At 36.7% G+C, this 16,060-nt stretch overlaps 1 protein-coding gene across 1 annotated transcript in view; it reads right to left on the reverse strand.

Annotated features, from left to right (window-relative positions):
- Positions 1-16,060, reverse strand: part of Pawr (PRKC, apoptosis, WT1, regulator) — a gene marked incomplete at its 5' end in the record, with an annotated part of 106,000 nt that extends 89,940 nt beyond the window's left edge. The window contains 1 exon segment of the mRNA XM_013517857.1: positions 15,922-16,060. Coding sequence (XP_013373311.1) covers positions 15,922-16,060 — 139 coding nt within the window.

The following is a 16,060-nucleotide window of genomic DNA, read 5'->3' on the forward strand; positions in this document are numbered from 1 at the left end:
GATAACCATTGATAATTTCCTACCATTTTGTCTGTAATTTGCTAAGTCCCCCCTATTATTATGTTATCCTTCTCTTATTCTTTAAAATAAAAAAAATTAAAAAAAGAACAAAAAGATGCCTTGAGGGCATGTGAGGAATCAGCAATACCCATCTACGGCTCCCTTGAGCCTTACAGTGCAAAACTGTAAACCTTTCATTTGAGCAGACACAACTGCTCAAGAAGGCTTCCTAAAACACTGGTTTCCAGGGCTTTGTTTGCTATGCTCAACCATGTAGCTGCCCAAAGACCATTGCATTCATGGCCAAGGGGACCTGGATACTGCTTCCACTGATGGCAGATCCTGGCATTGTCTGCATGATGCTGGTCTGACCACCATGTAGGATGCAAGAGTTGTGGTATCTGGAAGACTTCCACCCAGATTTCAAAGAAAGGTCTAGCAGGTCAAGCAAGGAGGCCCTGAGAGGGCAGTGAGTGAAACTATAGGAATAAAATCAAAGGTGCAGTGGAAATCCTAAGCTGAAGATGCTAGAAATGTGGAATGTCTGCCTAGGCAAGCTGCAGGCCATGAAGTAAAACCAACTCAAAAGAGGCCATGTGGTCTGCAACCAGCAAGGCCATGTGAGTGGGACTGACCAAGTCCTTTGGAACTCACACATGCCCCACATACCAAATATGAAGGCACAGGACTGGAAGTTTGGGTGTCACTCTTGCTTTGGGTCCAGTTATTTTCTATCCCACTATTCTGCCCTTTTGGAATTGAAATGATCACCCTTGTGCCAATTTATCTTAGGATTAAGTAACATTTTTTATTTTTACAGAGGTTCACAGCTTGTCTCAGAAGTGACTTGAACTTGGACTTTTGAAAAATGCTGCAACTATTTATAGACTTTGGGAAAGAACTGTTGCATTTCCAGTTGTGTTATGTTGTCTTATGTTATGTGGATAGTTATATTATGTTAGACAGAATTATGAACTTGCTATTGTCTTGTTTGGAGATTAAATATGGTTTAAGGAGGTTTGTTTGGGTGTCAAGTTAACAAGGAATGGGATGTGGGTGGCAGTTATGGTGGAGTGTCAACCTGACTGACTCGCTTTGACATCCCTTTGGGTATTTGTGGAGCGCACTTCTGGTGGAATCTAGGTGGGTCATGAAGACATGGCCTTGGGGTCTACTTCTGGTCCCTTACCCTTTTTTCTGTCACTGGACCCTTGCACTGCTTTCTGGTCACAATAAAGTAAGCTTGCTACAGTGTGCCCTTCTACCATGTTTCTTATGGTTTATATTTAGATGTCCCCCAAGAGTTTCACATGCTCACAGACGAGGTTGTGGGAAAGTAACTGGATTATGAGCTCATCTGCTATAAGGAACAGACAGATAACTAGAGGCATGAGCTGGGAGGGTTTATCTCCCTGCCTGCCTCCTGCCTTGATGTCTTTCTGCTTCCCAGGTGTTACAATGTAAGTTCCTTTTTGTCTGCTATGCCCCTCTGTCATGCCATTCTGCCTTGGAGCCAACCAACTACAGACTGAAACCTCTAGAAATGGTGAGGCAAAATAAACCCTTCGGGGCTAGGGATTTAGCTCAGCGGCAAAGCACCTGCCTGGCAAGCGCAAGGTCATGAGTTCGGTTCCCAGTACCGGAGAAAAACTAAAAACAAAAATAAAAATAAACCCTTCCTCCTGTAGGTTGTGGGTGTCAGTTACTGTGTCTCACTGACGAGAAAAATGACTAAGACAATAATATTCCTACTTTCCTACTTTGGAGCTTGCAGACCATGTACTGAATCCCCTGACACCGAGAGCTAAATTAGTTAAATCTTGCCTCCTTTAAATTATGGGTGTCATGTATTGTGTCCCAGCAATGAGAAAATAGACATACACATCTAAGAATAATCATGTGCACAGATTTAAAACAAAAAGGTTTTAATCAATGTATTTAAAATATAGTCCTTCCGTTCTGTGTATTTAAAGTGGAAATATCATTTCTGAATGCAAATACTCTTCCATCCAGAAATGAAGCCAAGTAGAAAGAAAGAATGCTTTCAAGAAGCTTCCTGCCTTCAGGTCTTTGCAATTTCTGTACCCCTTAACTAGAACACTTTTCCTTCAGTCATTCCCCTATTTCCAAATGACTAGCTCTTTTCCAAAATTCAGACCTCAGCTCAAACCCTTGCTTCATAGAAGTCATCCCTGAGAACCCTAAAACACTACTACCACTCTAGAGCCCCTATTTTCTAACCTATTTCCCTCCCCGTGGGACTTTATCACTAGGCTTACCATTTGCTTTGAAACGCATACAAACATACCTTTGCATCAGAATCTGTTTTAACTTTTGTGTATTTACCCCCCACCAAAGTAAGGTCTTTCATAATCATATAACTGTAGATTATGTTCATATGGATTAACAATGATAAATTCTATGTTCATTTCTCCTGGGTTTTATAAATCACCTACTGTTTTTAAGGTAAATAAGGCCTTTGACTCATTTCTTTTCTCATGTGCAGCTTTTACTGCAGTGAAGCTAACTCTAATTAAAAACATGAAAGCAAGCTTAATGTAAGAATGTTACTTTTTCTCATGGTAGTTCTAAAATGTGACACTAAACCCACTGTGAAGTTGGAAGAACAGAAAGAAAAAGATCAAGAATGGAGGCAAGGGCAAAGTTAATAACTAATACTTCAAATGAGAACTCAGTATGACTTATCCTCTGTGTGTCCTGCTTTCCTCCTATGTGAAACAGAAATAATAGCACTGACTTTCCTAGAACTGCTCTAAAGATTAAATGAGTTAATATATATTACAGAAATAAAATAGTGGCTCAGCAAGCAGACAATGTTATCTATTATTAATATGACCCCTTATTCTGAAATACTTTTTTCCATCTATATTTGAGATAATAAAACAATCTCAAAGTCAATCTGTAGTGTAAGTGATTTATGGTTTAACTGTTGTCTTTTTAAAAGTATCAGATAATAACTGAAGATAATAAATGCCCCTATGTACTCCAACTGAAGAAACTATCAGATGGTTAAATAGACATAAAACTGAGAACATATTAACAAACTGAATTCTGCTACAGTGTTCTAAAGGTTTCACATGTCTCCCCAGTTGGGGTATGACAACAACTTCTAATATCCTTACTTCAGCACTCTCCTCAAATTTATTCACACACCAGAGCCAAAACAACTTATCTTACTAAAATGCTACTCTCATAGTAACAACATAATTCAAGTTCTCCATTAAACCTAAAATCTTAGGAATCATTTTTAGTTTTGGTTTTATTTTTCTTTTTTTCCAGTACCAGGAATCGAACTCACGACCTCGCGCTTGTCAGGCAGGCACTGTGCTGCTGAGCTAAATCCCCAGCCCAGGACTCATTTTTAAATCCTTCACCATTCTACTTCCCCCATCTTCACCTACTACCTTACTAATATACATGCTCTAGAGACCCCAACTAGGTTTGTACCATTGCCCATTCTGCTCTAATGGCTTGAAATATGATTCTCTTCAATAATCCATTTTTTATCAATACTTCAGGATCAATCACAAATCTCACACTCCCTCCCCAAAACTGCCTGGACAATACAGTCCACTAGGGATCGCCCATATTTCTGTATTAACAGTATGGCCTAACAGTTCCTATTTTATTATATACAACCTTAAAGAATTTTCTTATACAATCTTACTTTTCCAAATTAGGTTGTAAATTACTCAAGAGCAAAAATCATGAACTTAGAATCTGTCCAAATCTTGGCAGCACTGGTTAACAGAAAAAGGTATAGCAATTCAAATGTTCAAAAGGCCTAGTTAATGTCTAACATATAACATATACTAGCAAGGTAGTAAATTATGGTAACTACAATTATGGTAACTATTATAATCCAAATTATAGTTTATTCTGCAGTCATTAAGAGTAACAACACAGCTGCATACTGATATGTAACGATGTTCATAACAAACTGCTAATAAAAGGTCATAATAGTGTTTTTAGAATTAAAATTAAATTTCTAAGCAAATATTTATGTGTGCACCTAAAAATACTTGCAAGAATTATATTCCAAAGTTATAAAGTAACAGCTGTCATTGTAAAATGGGAATCATGTTTGTGAAACAAAAAAATGTAAGAACACTCTCCCTTCAAAAGAAGTTTAAAAGTTATAGGTTTAAAGTCAACTCTAAAGGAAAGTTATAAAGTTTATACAGAATATAATCCCAATACATAAAAATAAAAATCAAAGAAAATTAGTCAAAACTTTAAAATGGTACCTACAGTTGGTCTTGTACAATTCTGGTTTGGCTGTTTTATTTAAAATTTTCTACAATAAGGCATTACTGTTATCATCAAAAGACAAACACTATGCCTAAAACATGGTTTAGGGGAAGCACTTGACTTCCTCGGAGGTACAAGGGGAAAAAAGGAGAGAAAAGGAACATTTGTGGAAGTTGAATATATGGGAAAAGATTCAAAGGCAATATTCAGCCCTAAGCACTTGTATTTTCAGAATGCAAAGAACCTAAGAATGGAATACTTTTGTATTAACTGAATGGCCAAGTCCAAATACAAGAGACAGTACTGGCATAAGTTTCTCCATGGTTAGTTCAGACCATGGTTAGTTCAAGCATTCAGATCAGACTCAGGCAGTTTAACAGAACCCCTCATCTCCACTCCATTCATCCTACTTCCAAATTCATTCACAAATGTACTTATCATAGAATTATTTTTTCAGTCAAGAGAAGCATTTTTAAAAAAAAGCATTCACTACAACCTTATTTAGTCCCTACCCTCTAGTTTATTGCTAATCCATGTGGAAGTTCAAATTTATTTATTGCATTATATATCTATTTTTACAGCATTTTGTGTTGTTTGCTACTCTTTAATAGATACCTATCCCAGAGCAAGAAAATCATCTTAATTATACCACATTAAACAGCCAAGGGTTTTCCTTTCCAGAAACTATAAAAGTTATAGCATAAACAAGTATGGACAAAGGAAGGAAGTGTCTAGTCCACAATACCAACAAACGAACAGCAGAATGAAGTCTGAACTCCTTGGCGTGGCATTCAGATCCACGACAACTGACCCATGTTATTCCTCTAAGTGTCCTCCACTCACTCCCCACCATTAATTCTTCGATATCAAAAATTTCCTGTATTAGAACATATCCTACTTACTTCCAACAATGAAGACCCATGTGTGGACACTGGCATGCAAATATATCTGGAGTCAGAGCCAAGTTCTGCCAGTACAGCCTTTGGGCAAGTCAAAACTTCTTTGAGGCTCAACTTCCTCATCTTGTAAAATGACAGAAAAAAAGATTTAAAAAAAAAAACAGGCCAGGGATATGGCTCAGCAGCACAGTGCCTACCTGGCAAGCAAACTCGAGGTCCTGAGTTCGATTCCCAGTACCAAAAAAAAAACCCTACCTTGTGAGTTAATGTAAAGATCAGAAATAACACACAGGAGCAGAGACATGCAACACAAAGCTATTGCCTCCAAGGTCTGTACCTGTGCACATTCTTTTTGCTCTTCCTAGTATGTTTGTGTCCCCATCTCCACCTGGAAAATCTTTCATACCAATTAAAACTCAGGGCACAATCTTGCCTCATCTTATGCAAAGCCCTCCTTGACCGCCTTATATAATTAACAGTTCCTTTCTGTACTAATCCAGTTCTGTGTTCTTTTCCCCATCATCATTTTTATCCTATCAAATTGTAATTGCTCCTATCTTTTTTTCTGAGAAGACTAGGAGTTCCCTAGAAGCTTAAGGAATAAACTGAGTATCTTCATAGCATTAGGCATGAGGTACGATGTAGCAGATGTTTTTGAATAAAGCAAAGAAAACAAATCTAACAAAAATGCTGCAGCACACACAGGACGAGGACAGGTGCAAATGATAGAGGGGTCAAAGATGATGAAAACAGAAAAGAAGCTGTCACATCTGGCAATTAAGTCAGAGGCAACCTTAGAGAGACTAATTCTAATAAAGGTGAAATTAGCAGTGATATGAGATTCAGTAGGTGAACACAATGTCTTCTTTAGAAAATGAGTAATTAAGAGCAGAATGTACACTGAAAATGAAGCAAATTAGTGAGATGATGAACCAAGAAGTAGAGATTAAGTATTTGAGAAAGACAGAATAAAATAAGCAAGATCTCCAAAAGAGTGGAAGTATGTATTAGCCCTGGTGGGGAAAAGATATGATTAGACTCAACTAAATGTAAGAAGAATGAGGTTGAAATGAAACTTTAGTAAAAGCAGTCTGGGAATACCATTTAATTTTTTATAATGGACTAAACTATGTCTAAAGACTTCTCCAGTTCAAAACACCCAGCTATACACTTTTAATAGCAATGAAATGCCTCTCACATCAATCCCTTCCTTCCCATTGTTGCCCCAGCAATCACATAGTATACTCTTTTTTTTTCTTTTTTTTTGGTCTTTTTTTGAGAGAGGTTCTCACTATGCAGCTCAGGCTGGCCTTGAGCTCACTTTGTAGTCCAGGCTGGCCTCAACTCGCAATGATCCTCCTGCCTCAGCCTCCTAAGTGCTAGGATTACAAGTGTGCACCACCATGCCCAGCAAGTATACTCTCTTAAAGTGAGTATTCTCACTCCTAACTATTTTCTTTCCCCTACTCCTTTCTCTACATCATTACTTGGACTTATCTTCCAGTGTCTTGCTTTATGTTTTAGACTGATGTGAAAGTGCGCAGACACACAGTATATTATGTTGCAATATTTGATCTAAAAAATGAGTTTGTCCCATACAACTAATACGGTAAAGAACAAGAGGCAACCTGCACAAATGCAAGGAACACTAGGTATATATAGAAAATTGCAACCAGGACACAGAAATACCTCAAATATCTATCAGGTACTTCAAATACTGCATGTGTTATGAGCCACAACTATCCATTGTAGGTGTCATTTCACAATAACTAATGGGCTGTAACCCTTCAAAACTCACTTTTATATAAAACACCTCAGCTCTTTTTCAAGGTAAAATACGTTTGTTACAGTATTTATGTAACCCTTAACAACATTTAACAAGTGTAAACTGCCGGGTTTTACTTGGTTTCTCTCTTTTTACATGCCACTGACAAATTTTTTCAGTGGCATGCCCCCAACTGCATTTTCGTATCAAAATGAGTTTCAGAAATTTTTATGCTAATTTAAAACATGCATACACAAACAATTACTTCAGTTCTGGCCACCAATTTTCCAGCGTGATCAAAGTTTACAGAGGAGAAAAATAACAACAACAAAAAAAAACCTCTGTACACCACTGTAGAAAGGTCCCAGAACATAGCTTTGAATGACCCAGACACTTTTCTTAAAGATTGTCTGGGCATTTTAAGACAGCTTATTATTCTGCCAATCTGAAAGCCAAGTAATAGGGCAAAGAAGTAGTAGGACCCTTTCCTAAAACAATGTTTGAGCTAAAATGTTCAAACATAACATGAAAACTATACTGAACATACCACTTTAACACATTATGTCTACCAGCAAAAAAATTAAGATTTAAATCATGCTTACATCACTTGCATTATACAGTATCAGGAAGTCTGGTTACGATTTTACAATCTAAAAACTTCTGTGACCGTTTCAACTAATATAATTTTACTTTTTATTCACATTCCTCAGCATCAATTAGCATGTTTTGCATGTTTATTCTGTTCTTCGTAACTTAAAGTTTACAGTCTTTTTAAATATTACTAAAAATACTGCGAAACAGGACATGATGGCATATGCCTGTTGGAAGGCTGAGACAGCAGGACTGCTGTGAGTTTGAAACCAACCTGGACTATGTAGCAAGTTCAAGATCTGCCTGTGAGACCCTGTTGCATAAAACCAACACAACCAAAATATCAAAACTCTAAGAGTGATAGAAAAATCAATTCATACTTTAAAACATGCAAATTTTAAAGAAAATAGTAAGAACCACACTTTGTTTATATGTTCATACATAAGCTTGTAATTTCATTACAAATCATGTCTTCAAACTATTCTGTATTTCAAACTATATTTTATTTTTGCTTATACTATTCACTTAATCTACAATTTATTATGAAGAGCCTGAAAACAAGTTTTTAGCTACCGTATTACTACAACCTACAACAAAAACTCCAATTGATCATTCCAACAGTTCCTAATAACTTCCAAAATACAACTGCCCGATTTCTTTAAATTCAACAGAAGACCATTGCTAAAAAATATATTGTAACCCACAAAAACCAGGTGAATGAAATTTCTAAAAACAATCACAAAATAAACATTTACTGGCCAATTTACATGTTAACATTTAAACTTTAGAGCTAATTCTAATTTTGCTAGTTTTAGAAACTATATATTCCTATAAATTCATTCTTACTGATTCCCAATGTATCTTCAAGCTAAGGAGAAAGTAGCAGATGGCTACTAACCATAGATATCACAGCTACAAAAGTTACCTAAAACTTAAAAAGTGAAAGTTGTCTCAGCAGTTAACCCAATATGCTAAGAACCAATTGCTAATCAAGAAGGACAACAGTTGGAACAAAATAAAAAAAAAATTTTTTTTTGAGACAGGGGTCTCTCTTTGTAGTTCAGGCTGGCCTTCAACTCACTTTGTAGCCCAAACTGGCTCAGACCTCCAAGTGACCCCCCTGCCTCAGCCTCCCAAGTGCTGGGATTGCAGACATGCAAGAAGAGGCCTGGCTGGAACACAATTCTTGCACTTCACAATGGTTCAATAAAATAGCCAAAAAACTGTTTTAAGAGTTTGAATTGCTAATTACTAAGTATGTACTTTCCCCTAAAGAGATTTAAAAATGAAGTATCAGTGAAAGCTAAATTCTAACTACACATTAAACTGAGGTTTCTTTCCTACAGTCTTCTAACAAATTCTGGACAAGAAAACAGGCAGACAGAATATTTTGCACTAAATATGTGGCATTACATAAATGTTTAAAATGCTCTAAATTTCCAAGTAGCTCAAGTTGTCTCTTTTAAAATATCCACAAAGCCTTTAAATGGGAGGAAAAATGAGAACGTTTACCATTCTCACAACAAGTTTCCATTAGGCAACAATGGTCAGTTTCAATTTAACCTATACAGTAAGTATAATATATCATTTGAGCATTTCTGTAACATTTTCACAAACATATTATTTGAATCATACATCAATGCTGCTAATCAGTATCATTTTTTTTTTTTTTTGGCTTTAATATGGATTGAACCCAGGACTGTCACAATGAACTATATCCTACCCCTTTTTTGGAGACAGGGTCTTGCTAAATTCCTCAAGCAGGATTTGATCTTGTGATCCACCTACCTCAGTCTCTCACAGTGCTAGGGTTACAGACATGAACCACTATACCCAGATCAATTTCATTTAATGACCAGTAAACCAATACAGGGTATTTATTTAGGTCACTTCTTTCCAAACTTGAGTATACACAAGAATCATTCCAAAACATGTTAGAATACTTTCTCGGATAATTCCTCCCACCAATGAGGATCCTAGAAGCGGGCACATTTAAAATAAACAGCACAGAGGTGAACATTGTGAGGGGATACCTGTAATCCCCGCACTCTGGAAGGCTTACACAGGAGGATAGCAAGTTTGTAGCCCAATCTGGGCAACTCCAGGAGACTGTTTCTAAATAAGCAATTTTTGCAAAGGAATGAGGATGAAACTCAGTGCAAAGGGCACAGGTTCAATCCCTGGCACCACAAAAATAACTTATTAAAATGAAATAAAATAAACAACACAGATGACACTGGCACAGGTGGTCTCTGCCTCCATTCCTACATCTTTTAGGACACTGTTTAAAGTAATATAACTAAACCCATAAGCAGTTTATTTTTTTGTTTGTTTGTTTTTCTCTGGTACCAGGAACCGAACTCACGACCTTGCGCTTGCCAGGCAAGCGCTTTGCGGCTGAGCTAAATCCCCAGCCCCCCCATAAGCAGTTTAAAACTCCATTTTTTTAACTATGAATCAATGTAGCCAAATGTCTGAATGATACAGCATTATAGATCGCCATGAAAGATAATGTAAAAATGTAAATAAATATAAAATATTATTTTATTAAATTAAAATAACTTAAATATTTCTTATACCACACTCCCAATACAAATTAATGATGTAGCTGCCCAAGTTTTATGAAACTTAAAATTGAGAAGATTCTACCATAATTTCTTTTCTCTGTGAAACGTGTGAAATACTTCAATTAGATTATTAGTTTCTCATGCTTTCAATACCACTGCTAAAACTCAAGCACCAAAGTTCTAGGAACGTAAAGAAAAATTAAGATGAAAATATAAAAGCACTTAGAGCACAGCTTTGTGAATATACCAAAAAATCACTAAAGTAAACAAAACTACATATTCTTATTGTTTTTTGTGGTGCTGAGGTGGAACCCAAAACCTCATGCATGCTAGGCAAATAATCTACCACTCAACTATCCCTGACCCCAAACTGTACACTTAGTTAAAAAAATAAACTTTATGGTGACTGTATCTCAATTTTCAAAAAAGACCATGGAGAAAATTTCAAACCCTAATACTATAACAATTAAACTTAACGTTACACAGCATTACTTAACAGCATAATTACTTTCTGGTCTACATACATCATAAGTGCTAAAGGCCAACAAACAATGAAGGGCACAAACAGCCCACTAGCTTGATCAGAATTTTTAATAATTATTTTAATAACACCTTCTTTCTATAAATTTACTTGCTCTCAGAATTTTCTCCTGAAGTCTCACTTCATTTTTTATTAAGAAATCTAATTTCAAATTCAGTACATTATATCAGTATCTTATATTTTATTACCAAGATCATCTTTGTACTTCTTAAACTAGGCATATAGTGTGTAATACATTCAAGCGTAGTAAAATAGTTACAACTCAGACTCTGTTTCAAAATTTGAAAAAGGTCAGGGTGTGTAGCTCAGCACTAGAACACTTGCCTGGAATGCATAATGCATCATACACATACACACACACACACATGCATACACAATCAAATCAAAACCAAAAATCATAATGGTTATTAAGCACCAGACTCTGAAACCAACTCTTAACTCTTCTTTCTACACATTTAACATCAGTCAAGTAACTATCTTCTTAGCACAGTTTTCTTTAGTGTAATGATAATTAAATGTACCATTCTATGGAAAGCGCCCACAACTGTACCTAGAAGTTTGTAAGCAGACCATCAATGTCATCTACATTATTTTTGTTATAAGAAATACCCCACCTCAAATAATTCATTACAAATCTTGATAATATTAAAATTTCACTTTAACAAGATAAAATAAAAGTATTTTGGTAGGTCTTTGAGAAAGTGGGGCTTAATTCTTAATAAGCAGTCTGTTTATACTATCTCATTCACGAGTCAAATTTTCTCCAGCTCTGAATCATTTTCAGTTTCTCTCCTGACTCATCACATATTAAGGTAAACAGTTTGCAACATAATGGGAATACCAAAATGCATTTCTTAATCTACCTGGATTTATAAAGTTTTTTAAGTAGACTATGTCGTATGCAATATTCAATAAATACACTGAATAACTGTGATCTAGGTTATAGTTGCATGAAAGTATTTTCTATATTTTAAATGCCCTCTAATCTTCTCTTCTGCCATCCTAATTTCAAGTTGCGGAATAGCAAGCCCATCCTGACAGAAAAACATGTATCATTTAAGTAAATGCAAAATCCACATTTGTCAACCTCTAGCCAAAATTAAATTTACTTTTGCTAGTGGCACAATGTTCAAATTTTTACCAAGCAAACAATGCATTACAGGGTCAAAAACTAATCTGAGCCTACAAATATGATTTTAATTTCTACCCAAGGTCATATTTTCACTTCATTCAAAAGTTTAAATTATTCACAACCTTAAATAAAATATTTTAAAAAACAAAAAATATATTAAGTAATATAAAGTAGGTTCTTTTAAAAGCCCCTTTTCCCAGAGGCATACATACACAAAAAAACTACAAAAACATTTGAAATACTGCTCTGTACCTTATTTTCTATAAGATTTTTTTAATTGACACATAATAATCATACATATTTATGCTTAGGTGATCTTGAGTGATTTGAACTTTAGGCCTCCACTTTCTCCATTAAAAAAAGTAACTCCAAAAAAAGTAACTACCACAGGAGATTATAATGTGCATTAAGACAGCACATAGGGGCTGGGGATTTAGCTCAGTGGCACAGCACCTGCCTGGCAAGCGCAAGGTCGTGAGTTCGATTCCCGGTACCGGGAAAAAAAAAAAAAAAAAGACAGCACATAAAGCAATTTAGTCCAGCAGTACACAAACACAATTTTAATTTTGCTAACTTTCATTCTTAACTCAAAATTTCAGTGCTATCCCAACCTACTGAAATATTACAGATTCTACGGTAGTCATCACCATTAATTCATTCAGCAAACCTTCTCAAGAGCACAAGATCATAAGCACTCTGAAAAGAGAAGCACAACTGTCCAGAAAATATTCAACTACACCCCCTGTCTGAGTCAGGGACCCTGCTCAGGGACTGGCTGGGCTGTACTCTTCACTCTACTTATCATACTTGATTTTTTTACTTAAGAGTACCTGGAAGGCAATGCCCGCATTCATTTCTGTATCCCTGGACTAAAGCCTAATAGTTTAACTCTGACTCAAATTAAAATTACATGGAGAGCTTATAAAAATATTAACATCTGGGATCCAACCCAGACCCATTAAATCATAAGGTCTGGGGGAGAAGAAAAGGAAATCAGCATGAGGGAGGATTTCTTTAAAATTTGCACATAGCATCAATGTGCTCCCAAAGTTATGAACCACTGCACTCTGACACTTAGAACACTGTATGTACATATGCATGAAGATGTCGGCATAAATATATACAGAAATATGTGACTCTACTCAAGACTCTCGTCCCTTACAGCTGCTCCCAGCCCAGTCATGCCTTTATACACAGTCGGGGGCAAGACAAGGTCTTGCTACGTAGTTCAGGTCGGCCTTGAACTCACAATGTAGCCTAAGCTGGCCTGGAACTCAGGATGATCCTCCTGCCTCAGCTTCCCAAGTGCAGGGATTACAGGCGTGCACCACCACACTCAACCCATAAACACACAGTATTTTTAATAAATAATGCCTTACAGTCTACTTTACATTTGCTTTGAAACTGTTAACTCAATACTTTAGACTTTTCATGTAATTATGCCTTATATTTCTTTCTAGATTACTGCTTTGCTGGGTGAGAATATATACTGCCTTATTCTTATTTTCTCCAGTGCTTAGTACAAGGGTACTGGAAACAGACATGTAATCAACATTTGTCTCATCTGATGAAAATTATTGACAGGATTTGTCACATCCAAATTATCCAGTTCAGGCTGTTATCCAAAAAATTAAAACAGTAAAGTTTCAGAAAAAAAAGTTTTCTAAAATTCTTCTAATAAATGAGAACTAAAGTTTACCTCACACTGAAGAGCATATGAATGTTTGTACTTGTAGTCACATACAGTGCTCACCTTACAGCCTCCCCTCCAGCAGCCAATTTTCATTTTTAACCTGCCTCCTTCTAAAACTATCTCCTACTTGATTTTGCTATCTTTAGGCGCTGTCACATACCTTTACAACGTTATATAATATTCTCTAATAAAATGAGTGAAAGACAGCCACAATAAGTCACACAGTTGATTAATATATACTTCTTGAAGGAAGCTGTTTATCAACAACTCAAAGAGGCAAAACTTGGTTGGAGATACTATCCTAAAGTAAAAATGCTATTAAACTGTAAGTGTATTTTTGACTCTTGATCGATGATTTCCACCCTTTTATAATATTTTTAACACCTGAAAAGCTTCTTTTCAAACAAGAGCGCTAAATTCTATCACACTGAATATTCCACGGCAAGGAACATTATGACTGTTGAAAACCAGGAGAAATGGTATACAATTCTAAAAACCCAACAATTTAAAGTGAAAATGGTTCACCAGCACAATTTTGCAACATATGTTTTATCACTATTAAAACAAACTTGGAGACCTTTTTCAAAGAACTGAAAATATGGTAGGAAGGCAGTGAAAAAGTATATTCACTAATTAGATACAGTAGGGTGGTGAAGTATTTACGTTTTGTTGGGTCCTACACCTCGAAACAGATAAAGCGAGTTACCCCTAAAAAAAACATTTCTCAATTCCCTATTCAATAAAAAAGGTTCAAATTCCAAAGGCAAAAAAAAATGGTACCTTGGGTTGTTTGTTTTTAAGGAAAATTAAATTTAGGAGTTGCCAACACCCGAACGAAAAACATTCCAGAGTATTAGACTCAATTGTAGTGGGGAGTCATCTACATTCTCAGCACTATGTTCCCTCAATCAAAGCAGCAGTAGTAACAAAGGATGCTTCTTAGGCTCTCACAAGATACACCCTACTTATTTCCCCTAGTAAACATTACTCTTGGTTTTTTAAAAGTATTTGAAAAATAATTTTAGCACAAGCAGCCAAAAGTGAAGTTTAACATCTGCCAAGATATTTCCCAAAATAAGACCCCTGTCAGATGAACAATGTGCAAAAGACTGAAAATGATAAATTCTTTTATTTAGACCGTAAGTTACTTTTAAAAATAAAGTTGAGGAATGTAATTTTTCCAAACCCTTGTCTTCAATTTCCCCTTAATTTTCATATTTCTAAGTTAAGAAAAAAAAAAACCTGGAAATTTGATTACCACTCTTACGAATTCCTTTTAAAACAATTTAATGAATAACATATTTTATGGGAAGTAGCAAACCACAGAGGACAGTTCTGGTGGTTGATAAAAATCTCTCAGAAACATTCATACTAAAATACACCCTACAGAGACACACTCTGATTTTTCACATATGGAAAAAATTAATACTTAAAGGTTGAGGTCTATTTAATATTGCCTCAACTTAACACCAAAAGCTACTACTTAGCTTAATGTGAGTGTTTTTACTTAAGCCATAATTAAAGTTAGGAAATTCCTAATAGCTTATACAGTGGGTAGCAAAGTTGAGTAAATTAGAAGGCTAAGAGTACTGGGAAAAAAGAAAACTCTAAAGCGCCAGTGAGAAAAAGATGCAGCTACTTTGGGGGGGGAAAGATAGTTGAACCACTTCCCATGCACAGCGAGGTACGATTAAAGTAACTCAAACTTGTTTGGAATCGTTTTGTTTCACATAAATGGAGGTGCAATTATACACTAAGTAAAATTTTTTTACCAGTCATCCAATTGGATGCTGCTGCCTACAGAAATGTTTTGAGACGGCTCAAAAATACCAAAAACATACAAAAATACGTCTACCACAAATGTTTTCCAGATACTAAGCACAAGAACAGATCTAAGCAAACAAAACTGTAAGCTGATCCAGCATCCCTATTGTCCAGAGTATGACTCAGAAAAAACTTGTGTCTGTCCTGGGAAGCACTACGTACTAACACAGTGTGTATGTTCATTTGGGCGGTCGCATCTCGGGTTCGACCCAAGACAAAGCTGTCTCGGACACTGCTCCAGGTACATTTTCTTAGCAGGTACTTAGACATAACAGGATATAATGTGATAACTTGAGAGAGTGAGAAAGTAAGTATGTCGTCATCGCTATTAATCAATTTTCCCAACTGATCAAGCTACCTACGTAAGGTCCTACGCTGTCTTTCTAGCAGCTCCACAGTAATGCCCAGGATCTGCGACCGCAGCCAGGAAACTAGGAAAAGCACGTGTCCCAGTCTGGGTTTAGGGAACTTCCCAGGAAGCATCTGCTCAAAGTAAACCTCCATCACCCTCTCACCCTCTGCTGCCTAGCTCGGTGAAACGATCCGAGCCCGAGTCGCGGGGAAACTCCGGGCCCGGGGTGCCCTCGGTGGAAGCCCCGAGAGGGCGGCGGCCCGCCCCGCCGGCCCGCCCGCTCACCTCCGCCGCGGGAATGTTGACCACGCCGGTGGAGCGCCGCTTCTCCCGCAGCTTCCTCTTCTCGATCTGCCCCTTGCCCTTCCTGGCGCTGGGGCCCGAGCTCCGGCCCTTCTCGGGGGCGCCGTCCGGCTCCTCCTCG

Source organism: Chinchilla lanigera, unplaced genomic scaffold, assembly GCF_000276665.1.
Source record: "Chinchilla lanigera isolate Chin_1 unplaced genomic scaffold, ChiLan1.0 scaffold00004, whole genome shotgun sequence".
NCBI lineage: Eukaryota > Metazoa > Chordata > Mammalia > Rodentia > Chinchillidae > Chinchilla > Chinchilla lanigera.